Below are 12,322 nucleotides of genomic sequence, written 5' to 3' on the forward strand. Positions count from 1 at the left end.
ATAGTGGTGTAATCTCCATTTACTGCAATCTCTGCTTCTAGAGTTCAAGCGATTCGTCTGCCTCAGCCTCCCGAGTAGCTGGGACTACAGGTGCATGCCACCATGCCCAGCTAATTTTTAAATTTTTAGTAGAGACGGGATTTCACCACATTGGCCAGGCTGGTCTTGAACTCCTGACCTCATGATCCACCCGCCTTGGCCTCCCAACGTGCTGGGATTACAGGCATCAGCCGCTGCACCCGTCCCCTTCATTCCTTTTTATGGCTGAATAATATCCTATGGTAGTCAATACATGGGTGTATGTGTACACCACATTTGGTTTACCCATTCATCAGCTGATGAACATTTTGGCTGTTTCTACTTTTGGCTATTATGAAATGCTGACATGAACATTTGTATATCAGTTTTTACATCAACATATGTTCTCATTTCTCTTGGGCATATATGGCATATGGGTCATATGGTAATTCTATTTTTAACCTTTTAAGGAACCAAAAGATTGTTTTCCAAAGTGGCTATAGCATTTTGTATTTCTATAAGCAATTTATGAGGGTTTCAATTGCTCCATATCCTTGTTAACATTTGTGATTGTCTTTTTTATGAGACAGGTTCTCCCTAAGTTGCCCAGGCTGGCCTTGAACTCCTGGGTTTATTTAAGATCCATCTGCCTCAACCTCTTGAGTAGCTGGGACCACAAGCAAAAGCCAATACCTGGCTCTAATCATTTTTAAGTGTACCATATAGTGGTATTAAGTATATTTATATTGTTGTGCAACCATAACCACCACTCTTTCCATCTTGCAAAACTGAAACTCTGTACCTATTAAACACTCTCTATTCTCCCCTTCCTCCAGCCCCTGGCGGCCACCACTGAATTATAGATATCTCATGTAAGTGGAATCATACAGTATTTGTCTTTTTATTATCGGCTTATTTCACTTAGCATAATGTCCTCAAAGTTCACCTTTTTTTTTTTTTTTAAGTGGCTGCATAATAATTCATTGGGTGGTAACACTATACACACACACACACACACACACACACACACACGTGTATATGTATATATATATTTTTTGAGACAGATTCTTGCTCTGTCACCCAGGATGGAGTGCACTGGCCTGATCTCTGCTCACAGCAACCTCTGTCTCCTGGTTTCAAGCAATTCTCGTGCCTCTGCCTCCTGAGCAGCTGCAATTACAGACGCCCACCACCATATCCAGGTAATTTTTGTATTTTTAGCAGAGATGGGATTTCACCATATTTGCCAGGCTGGTCTCAAACTCCTGACCTCAGGTGTCCGCCTTGGCCTCCCAAAGTTCTACGATTACAGGTGTGAGCCACTGTGAGCAACCTACAAAATTTTTTTAAAAAATCAGGCAGGTATGGTGGCACATTCCTGAAGTCTCAGCTACTTGGGAGGCTGAAGCTGCAGTGAGCTATGATAGCACCACTGTGCTCCAGTCTGGGTTACAGAGTGAGACACGGTCAAAAAAAAAAAAAAAATCAAATAAGGTTAAGGTTTCTATATCCTAAGAACTAGTGACTCTCTAACAGTATATACACTAAAAAGATTCCTGCACATGTGTATCAGGAGACATGTACAATAATTATCTGCAGTAGCGTCATCTATAATCTCAAAAAATGTACATCAATGTCCATAATCAGGAAAATTGATAAACTGTGGCATATTCATACAATGGAATACCACGCTGCAATAAGCAAATGAACTCATCATTACGCGTCAACACAATGCTGAAGAAGTCAAAGCCAAGGGAGATGTCAGAGCTAAATGCAACTCTAAATGCATTCACCTTACTAGCTAAACTATTCCACCATATATGTAATGGAAATCCCAGAAAGCAGGGAGACACGTCTGGAAGGGAACAGAAAAAAAAAAATGAAGCAATAATAGATGAAATACTTTCAAATTTGATGAAAAACTTCAATCTACACATCCAAGAAGTTAAATGAACCTTAAGTAGGATTAAGAGAGAACTTAAATACATCCTAGTCAAACTAACATCAGAAGACAAACAAAATCTTAAAAGCAGCAAGACAAAATTGACTCATATACATGGTACAAAAATAATTTAATCTGACTTTACATCAAATAGAGGCCAGAGGGCACAGGGATGGCATATTTGAAGTGCTGAAAGAAAACCCTCTGAATCGAGAATTCTATATCCCACGTAGGGTCGGACACAGTGGCTCACACATGAGGTCAACAGTTCAAGACCAGCCTGACCAACATGGTGAAACCAACTCTACTTAAAATACAAAAATTAGCTGGGTGTGGTGGCACACGCCTGTAGTCTCAGCTATTCAGGAGGCTAAGGCAGGAGAGTCACTTGAACCTGGGAGGCAGAGGTTGCAGTGAGCTGAGATCTCACCACTGCACTACAGCCTGGGCAACAAGAGTGAAGCTCTACCTCAAAAAAAANAAAAAAAAAAAAAAAAAAAAAAAAAATTCTATATCCCAGGTAAAGAAAATTGAGACAATCCACTGTCAGCAGAACTGTACTGCAAAAAAAATTAAAGGAAATCATTTGGGTGGAAAACATGAGACTGAATGATAACTCAGATCCACAGGAAAGAATGAAGAGCAACAGAAATGATAAACAACTGGGTAAATACATATTTTTTTTTTCTTCCTTTACCTTCTTTAAACATGACACTGCTTAAAGCAGTAATTATAACACTAAATTATTGGCTTTAAACATGTAGATATAATATATTTGACAATAATATCACACAGGAAGAGTGAAAGTGGAAGTACGCTGGTGCAAAGTTGCTGTATTTTTACCAGAATTAAGTATTAATTTGTAACAGATTATGATTAGGTAAAGATGCCATCCTTTCGAGAAAGCTAAAAAAGGCCAGGCACGGTGGCTCACACCTGTAATCCCAGCACAATGGGAGGCCGAGATAGGCAAATCACCTGAAGTTGAAAGTTTTAAACCAGCTGACCAACATGGAGAAACCCTGTCTCTTCTAAAAATACAAAATTAGCAGGGCATGGTGGCACATACCTGTAATCCCAGCTACTTGGGAGGCTGAGGCAGGAGAATCACTTGAGCCGTGGAGGTGGAGGTTGGGGTGAGCCTAGGTCACACCACTGCACTCCAGCCTGGGCAACAAGAGTGAAACTCCATCTCAAAAAAAAAGAAAAAAATCAGAAGAACAGTGGTCTTCTGAAATGTTTGTTTGATTTGAAGGCAATAAAGAAGAAACAGGACTGGGCACAGTGACTCATGCCTGTAATTCCATCACTTTGGGAGGATGGGGTGGACAGATGACCTGAGGTCAGAAGTTCGAGACCAGACTGGACAACATGGTGAAACCCTATATCCACCAAAAGTACAAAAATTAGCTGGGTGCGGTGCCACACACCTGTAGTCCCAGCTACTCAGGAAGCTGAGGGAGAATTGCTTGAACTCAGGAGGCAAAGGTTGTAGTGAGCATAAGCTGCAGTGAGATTGTGCAACTGCACTCTAGCACGGGCAACGGAATGAGACTCCGTTTCAAAAAAAAAAGACGAAACAGGCCAGGCATGGTGGCTCACGCCTATAATCCCAGCACCTTAGGAGGTCAAGGCAGGAGGATTGCCTAAGCTCAGGAGTTTGACACCAGCCTGAGCAACATAATGAGACCTCATCTCTACTACTAAAAAAGAAAAAAACAGTTGGGTGTGGTGGCATGCACTTATAGTTCCAGCTATTCAGAAGGTTGATGTGCGAGGATCACTTGAGCCCAGGAGGCTGAGACTGCAGTGAGCTATGATCATACCATCACACTCCACCTGGGCAACAGGGTGAGAACTTGTCAATCAATCAATTTGTTCATTCATTCAAAAAGACTAAAATTATACAAAGAACATTCTCTGACCACAATAAAAAAATTAACAACAGAAAGAAATCTAAAAAAATCCCCAAATAGTCAGAAATCAACCAACCACAAGGAAAATTAAAAATGATGCCAAGTTGAATGAAGCTGAAAACACAGTATTAAAAAATGTATGATATGCTGAGAGTGACACTGTATGGAAAAGAAATTTAAAAGATGCAGCAAAGCAATGCTTAAGGGAAAATAGTTTTATAGCTTTTATTAGAAAAGAAGAAAGGTCTAAAATCAACACTGTAATCTTCCACTTTGAGAGGCTATAAAATCAAACCCAGTTACTAAAAGGAAGAAAAGTAGGCCAGGCGTGGTAGCTTACGCCTATAATCGAAGCACTTTGGAGGCCAAGGCAGGTGGATCACCTGAGGTCGGGACTTCAAGACCAGCCTGACCATCATGGTGAAACCCTGTCTTTTTTTAAAAAAAAAAGAAAAGTAATAAAGATCACATTGGAAATCAATGAAACAGAAAACAGAAAGCAGTAAAGAAAATAAACCAACAAAACCAAAAGATAATTATTTCAAAAAGAGAAAAGAATTCATAAATGTTAAAGACTAGCCAAAGAGAAGAAAAACAGAAAGATCTGAATAATCAATATTATGAAAATGAAGATAAGACATCACTACAGAACCTACAGGTATTAAAGGTGATTGAAGGGAATACTGTGAACTTTATGCTAATAAATTAGACAACTTAGATGAAATGAACTAAGTCCTAGAAAGACACAACTTATCAAAAACAGTCTGAGAAGGAAAACAAAATCTAATAGACATTTATCAAGTAGAGAAAATGAATTAGCAATTAAAAACCTTCCCATAATACATTTAACATGGTATCCTGGATTAGATCACAGAACAGAAAGAGCCCAGAAGCTGAATAACACCTGGAGTTTACATACAAGTAATATACCAACGCCTGCTTCTTAGTTTTAACATATGTACTGTGGTAACATATTAACACTATGAAAAACTAGATGAAGGATATACAGGAACTCTATTACTTTTTCAATTTTTCTGTAAATCTAGAATTATTCCAAAATAAAAGATTTTAAAAATCCACACAAAAAAGTCCAGGCCAAAATGGCCTCCCCACTGAATTAAATTTATCAAACTTTTTAGGAAGAAGTATCATTCCATACAAACTCAGAGAAGGGAACATTTCTCAACTCATTTATAAGGCCTACGTTACCCTACTACTAAAGCCAAACAAGGATACCACAACAGAACTACAAACCAACATCCCTCATGAAATAGATGCAAAAATTTTTTTTTTCTTTTCTTTTCTTTTTTTTTGAGATGGAGTTTCATTCATGTTACCCAGGCTGGAGTGCAATGGCGCGATCTCGGCTCACCGCAACCTCCGCCTCCTGGGTTCAGGCAATTCTCCTGCCTCAGCCTCCTGAGTAGCTGGGATTACAAGCACACACCACCATGCCCAGCTAATGTTTTGTATTTTTAGTAGAGACGGGGTTTCACCATGTTGACCAGGATGGTCTCAATCTCTTGACCTTGTGATCCACCTGCCTCGGCCTCCCATAGTGCTGGGATTACAGGCTTGAGCCACTGCGCCTGACTTTTTCTTTTTTTTTAATTACAGAAGAGGTTTAACCATGTTGCCCAGGCTGGTCTTGAACTCTTGGGCTCAAGCAATCAGCCCACCTTGGCCTCCCAAAATGCTGGGATTTCAGGCGTGAGCCACCACATCTAGCCAAAATTGATTTTTTTTTTTTAATCAGCAAATCCAATCCAGCAATATATAGAAAGAATTATACATCAATGCCAAGGCTGTTTTACTCCAGGAATGCAAGGTTGGTTTAACATCCAAAAAAAACCAACCACTGTAATGCATTTTTTTTTTTTTTAAATAGAGACAGGGTTCCACCATGTTGGCAAGGATGGTCTCAATCTCTCAACCTCGTGATCCGCCTGCTCTGGCCTCCCAAAGTGCTGGTATTACAGGTGGCAGCCACTGTGCCCGGCCTGTAATGCATTCTTAATATGATAAAGGACCAAAGGAACATTGGAAAAAGATACAGAAAAAGCTTGACAAAATCCAAAATCCAATTCAGCTATGGCAAAAACTCTTAAACTAGATTAGAAAGTCCTTCCCTTAACTTGATAAACGGCATCTATAGAAAACCTATTGCTAACATAATTAATGGTTAAAAACCAAATGTTTTTGTATTAACATCAGAAAGAAAAAAAGGATGCCTGTACTTAAAACTTTTGTTTTTGGAAGAGTCTTGCTTTGTCATCCAGGATGGAGTGCAGTGGCACGATCACAGCTCACAGCAGCCTAATCTCCTGTGCTTAAGAGATGCTTCCAGGCCGGGCGCAGTGGCTCACGCCTGTAATCCCAGCAATTTGGGAGGCCGAGGCAAGCGGATCACGAGGTCAACAGATTGAGACCATCCTGGCCAACACGGTAAAAACCCATCTCTACTAAATATACAAAAATTAGTTGGATATGGTGGCGTGAGCCTGTAGTCTCAGCTACTTGAATCTAGGAAGCAGCAGTTGCAGTGAGTGAGATCATGCCACTGCACTCCAGCCTGGCAACACAGCAAGATTCTGTTTCAAAAAAAAAAAAAAGAGAGATCCTTCCACCTCAGCCTCCCAAGCAGCCGGGGTTACTGGGGTGCACTACCATACCTGGCTAATTTTTAAATTTTTATTAGAGATGAAGTCTTGCTATGTTGGCCAGGCTGGTCTCAAATTCCTGGGCTCAGGGGATCCTCTCTCTTCAACTTACAAAAGTGCTAGGATTACAGGTATGAGCCACTGTGCCTGGTGTGCTCTTATAACTTTTATTCAACATTATACTGAAGGTTTTAGTGAGTACAGTAAGAAAAGAAAAATAAAAGATATCCAGAGTAGAGAGGAAGAAGTAAAATAGACTTTATTTGCATGAATTAGTTTTAGAAATCCTAAGGAATCGGCTGGGTGCAGTGGCTCACACAATCAACACAAAGCTTCTAGAGCTACGTGAGTTTAATGAGGTTGCAGGCTGCAAGATCAACTCACAAAAACCAACTGTATTTTTTTATATCCTAGCAATAAAACATACACTTACCTGGCAATTCCACTCTTTGATGGAGTACTCCTGGGGTTACACAGAACAAGGAAAGCAAAGTAATGCAATCAGGGTGTAGCACATAAGGAACATCTATGATACTAACAATGTTGCATATTTTTTTCTCTAATAGCCAACTCAGGCAATTTGAAATATGGAGTTAGTGACAATGGTTTCTCCTCTCTTCTATTATCTTCTATTTGCTCATATTCCAGTGTTTCAACTTCAATCCTGAGACTTTCGTATCAAAAGCTCATCCCTTACCTGAATCAATACTGAGGACATCATCGTCTTCATCAGGAATCTCAATTATTTCTGTAGGCCGGGAAGATTCATCCTCAGAGCTACTGTCCCGGTATTGTAGTCCCAGCTTGGAGTAGAAGTCCTTCACCAAAGACTCACAATTAGTCACTGCCCTAATATTGGAACACATGTGGAAAAGGTCAAAGCCAGTAGAGGGAGTACAAGTATAGAATCCATTATAACTTATATATATTTAAGTATAGACTGTCCTCAATTTAAATGGGCCACATTCCAAAGTGTCTCTGTTTAGAATTTAGAATGCTTTTCCTATAGAAAAATGTTTTCTTTTTTGAGACGGAGTTTCGCTCTTGTTGCTCAGACTGGAGTGCAATGGCGAGATCCTGGCTCACTGCGACCTCCACCTCCTATGTTCAAGCGATTCTCCTATCTCAGCCTCTCGAGTAGCTGGGATTACAGGTGCCTGCCACCACACCCAGCTGATTTTTGTATTTTTAGTAGAGACAGGTTTCACCATGTTGGCCAGGCTGGTCTCAAACTCCTGACCTCAGGTGAGCCACTCACCTCGGCCTCCCAAAGTGCTGGAATTATAGGCGTAAGCCACCGCACCTGGCTGAAAAATGTTTTAAATAGTGGTTTAGTTTCCAGACTACTTCCTCAAAAATCCAAAATAAGCTCAAAGTACAGTACTTTCAACCTTACCTCATTATTTATCTTGTTACCTGAAAATGTATCCTGGCCGGATACATTTTCAGGTAACAAGATAAATAATGGTGGTGGCGGCTCACGCCTGTAATCCCAGCAATTTGGGAGGCAGAGGCAGGTCAATCACTTGAGGTCAGGAATTTGAGACCAGCCTGGGCAACATGGTGAAATCCCACCTCTACTAAAAATACAAAAATAAGCTTGATGTGCTTGCTTGAACCCAGGAGGCGGAGATTCGTGAGCTGAGATCGCACTACTGTACTCCAGCCTGGGCAACACAGCGAGACTCTGTCTTTAAAAAAAAAAAAAAAAAGAAAGAAAAGAGAAGAAAAAAGAAAATGGGCCAGGTGCAGTGGCTCATGCCTGTAATCCCAGCACTTTGGGGAGGCTGAGCAGGAGCAGATCATGAGGTCAGGAGATTGAGACCATCCTGGCCAACACACTGAAACAGTTTCTACTAAAATACAAAAAAAATTAGCCAGGTATGGTGGCGTATACCTGCAGTCCCAGCTATTCGGGAGGCTGAGGCAGGGGAACCGCTTGAACCTGGAAGGCGGAGGTTGCAGCGAGCTGAGATTGCACCACTGCACTCCAGCCTGGTGACAGAGTGAGGCTCCAACTCAAAAAAAACAAAAATTAAAAATGTAGGCCAAGTGCAGTGGCTCGAGCCTGTAATCCTAGGACTTTGGGAGGCCGAGGTGGGTGGATCACCTGAGGTCAGGAGTTCAAGACCAGTCTGGCCAACATGGTGAAACCCCATCTCTACAAAAAATATAAAAATTAGCTGGGTATGGTGGGACACATGTGTAGTCCCAGCTACTTGGGAGGCTGAGACAGGAGAACTGCTTGAAACTGGGAGGCAGAGGCTGCACTGAGCCAAGAACATGCCACTGCCCTCTAGCCTGGGCGAGACAGAGCAAGATTCCATCTCTAAGTGACAACTAGATCACCAAAAATAACTTTTAGGGGTATAGGAACTTAATAATGCTTCAAAGTTACATATGACAGAAATTCTATATAATCCTCACTCCCTGAACAAGCAATTGTGCTAAGATAGAGCACAGGAGGAAGAAGGGGAAGGGACTTAAAACTTGGACTCCCTTACTGCTGATCATATATCAGCTGCTGACAGATGAAAGTTCTATTTACGGCTGATTGTGAGGTCAGATTTTTGACCATAAACTTTGAGGAGGAGTAAAGTTCTAAACATCTGTACTTCATAAAGTATAAAATTCTTGGTACACAGCCTGGCCAACATGGTAAAACCCTGTCTTTACTAAAAATACAAAAAATTAGCCAAGCATTGTGGTAGGTGCCTGTAATCCCAGCTATTCAGGAGACTGAGGCAGGAGAATCATTTGAACCCAAAAGGTAGAGGTTGCAGTGAGCTGGGATCACTCCACTGCACTCTAGCCTGGGTGACACAGTGAGACTCTGTCTCAAAAAAAGAAAAACAAATTAAATTTTAAAATTAAAATAAATGCTTAGTACAATGTCATGAACAATTATGCCCTAAAAATATCTCCCAATGGAGAGATTTCCCTCTATTGTCTATGTAGTTCTCACCTGGATGCATCATCAAAGAGCTGGTCAACATGAGCCACCTCAGATTCTTTCTGTATTACCCATGTCTCTAACTCTGCTAGCTGTTTCTTGCGCTGCTGTACACAATCCATCTTCTCCAGTTCCTCATCGATGAAATGTCGAAGTTCTTCCATAGAGATACCCAGTTCCTCAACCACTGCCTGTTGCAGCTCTTCGATCTCTTCAGACTCCACTGTAGCTGTTGCTGCGTCCAAACCAATACACCCAGGAAGGGAAGACATGCTTTTGTCCTCTGCATGGAACAGAAAACAAATTAAACTGGAGTCCTCATAACCACAATGAATAGAGAACTGATTCCCTAATAAAGCTCATTTCTACCCTGCTGCCTGTTATTTATTCAAACGGTCCATGTTTTCCCTCTTCATTCCCCAGAATCTGATGCTGAGATTTCTTCTGCTACACAGTAGCAGGCCTGAATAACATTTAAAAGTTTGAAACGGCATGGAAAACATTCATTATGCAGTAGGGAGCTAATGAAAATAATGTTTTGGGCCAGCACAGTGGCTTGTGCCTGTAATCTCCGCACTTTTGGAGGCTGAGGCAGGAGGGTCACTTGAGGGCAGGAATTTGAGACGAGCCTGGGCAAAATGGTGAGACCCATCTTTACAAAAAAAAATACAAAAATTAGCCAGGTGTGGTGGTGTATGCCATTAGGCCTAGCTACTGAGGTGGGACGACTGCTTGAGTCCAGGAGAGGCCGTTATAGTGAGCTGTGTTTGCGCCATGCATTCCAGCCTGGGTGACCCTGTCTCAAAACAAAACTTTAAAAATAATGCTTTGGAAAACTGAAGAGAACCAATGTAGAAGGTGGTATTTTTGTGGTCTATATGTGTTACTTAACTAATGTTATAAATCTTTGCCATGTTATGCTTAATTTGAACAAAACCCCCCACCTGGGGACGGAGTTGATCTGTAACTCACTAATTCAATATTTAATTTTTTTTCTTTTTTGAGACGGAGTTTTGTTCTTGTTACCCAGGCTGGAGTGCAATGGGACAATCTTGGCTCACTGCAACCTCCACTTCCCGAGTTCAAGCTATTCTCCTACCTCTACCTCCCGAGTAGCTGGAATTACAGGCATGCGCCACTACGCCCGGTGAATTTTTCATATTTTTAGTAGAGACGGGGTTTCTCCATGTTGGTCAGGCTGGTCTCGAACTCCCAACCTAGGTCATCCGCTCGCTTTGGCCTCCCAAAGTGCTGGAATTACAGGCGTGAGCCACCACGCCTGGCCTATTTTCTTTTTCATTAGTTGTTCCCCTTACGTTACTTTGCTTTCACGTGGAAATTAACTTTTTTAAAAGTCTGTGGTATTCAAGCACACAAAAGGTTGCAGCAAAAAGGTTTCTCCAGAGAAGTAAATCAACCTGGGAACAAAACGTGGCTACCTAATATCCACAATCCAAATACTTCGCACATTTGTGTGAAATGCTTTTTTAATCAAACTGTTAAAGCAAATCTGATTTTCAGCGCCTCCATTTTCCTTTGCCCACACCCGCCACCCCAGTGCTACCCATTCTAGGGGTGCGTCCCATCCATCCACAAACCCAGTTCAGCCCCGCCCCCGCTCGCCTCGGGAGACTTCCCACCCCCGCCCGACCTCCTCCCACAAACAAAACATCCCAGATAAGCCTTTGGGCACCAAATAAATCAATTAACAGTATTCCCCACACCTCCCTGCTTCCAGTTTTAAGGGCTCTTTTCCACCAACCAGACCCCAGACTCACGACTCAGGGGTCGGCCTCGACGGAAAAGAGCGAAAGCGAAGGGATAAGGGAGGAGGGGGAGGGGAAGAAGCGTGATGGAGGGAAGGGGAAGCAAAAGAGACGCCCGGAAGCAAACCTCTAAGGCCGTTTCGGTCACCGCGACGGTAGCCTGACGGGGTCAAATCCAAAACCGCGGGGCGCCCCTCTGAGGCAATGCACACTAAGGTAAGTACGCATGCGTTAAACACACGTGAGACGCGACTGGCCGAGCAAAGTGGGCGTGGCCAGAAGTATATTACCGAGGCTCCGCCTCTCCTACCACCCTCGACTGATGGCTACATTACTTCGTTCGTTGTGTAAAGACTTGGGGTAACAGTCATTGGTTTAGAGCTTTTTTTTCTCTCAGTTTTACTTGAGCTTGTTTTGTTATATAAGTGATACAAATTGTAAAGGCTATCAAGATGTAGTAAGAAAAACGTGATAATATTCTCTCTGGCCCCATCACTTACCACTCCACTCCTTTCAGGTAACACAGCTTAATTTTCTAGTACCTGTATGTAGATTTTTTTGTTTTCATTTAATATGTGGACATTGCCTGAAGCCAATAAAAAAGGTAAAACTTGTATTTTTGACATTTGAATAGTATGGTTAACCATATTTGTTTAGATGGTTTTCCGTTCTCAGCCCCTACAAATAGCGCAACAATAAAAATAAAAATCCTTCTGAGGTAGTACTTTTATTTCTGTAGAAAAGATTCCCCAGGCCGGGTGCGGTGGCTTACGCCTGTAATCCCAGCACTTTGGGAGGCCGAGGCGGGAGGATCGCTTGAGCTCAGGAGTTCTAGACCAGGCTGGGCAGCACGGTGAAACCCCATCTCCACTCAAAATACAAGGGAGAAAAACAGCCAGGCGTGGTAGTTCGCACCTGTCTTCCCAGCAATTCCGGAGCTGAGGCGGGAGGATCGCCTGAGCCTCGGGAGCAGAAGCTGCAGTGAGAGGAGAACCTGTCACTTCACTCTAGCCTGGGTGATCGAGCGAAACTCCGTCGCAAAAACAAAAAGGAAAGATTTCCCAAAA

General features: G+C 42.2%; 1 protein-coding gene across 7 annotated transcripts in view; it reads right to left on the reverse strand.

Annotated features, from left to right (window-relative positions):
- The window catches only part of SETDB1 (SET domain bifurcated histone lysine methyltransferase 1), a 38,810-nt gene extending 27,328 nt beyond the window's left edge, over positions 1-11,482 (reverse strand). For 2 of the 7 annotated variants that reach the window (XR_001830340.2, XR_001830339.2), the window contains exons 1-3: positions 11,268-11,362; positions 9,502-9,772; positions 7,234-7,385 (exon numbers count right to left, since the gene is read on the reverse strand). Coding sequence is in view for 5 of the 7 variants with exons in the window: in XM_017546332.2 (XP_017401821.1) it covers positions 7,234-7,385; positions 9,502-9,761 (412 nt within the window). In the remaining 2 variants the exon portion in view is untranslated. The other 5 variants (XM_017546334.2, XM_017546335.2, XM_017546332.2 and 2 more) reach the window with 4 other exon arrangements.
- Positions 11,483-12,322: the final 840 nt, after the last annotated feature.

This window comes from Cebus imitator, unplaced genomic scaffold, assembly GCF_001604975.1.
Source record: "Cebus imitator isolate Cc_AM_T3 unplaced genomic scaffold, Cebus_imitator-1.0 Scaffold188, whole genome shotgun sequence".
In the NCBI taxonomy this organism is placed as follows: domain Eukaryota; kingdom Metazoa; phylum Chordata; class Mammalia; order Primates; family Cebidae; genus Cebus; species Cebus imitator.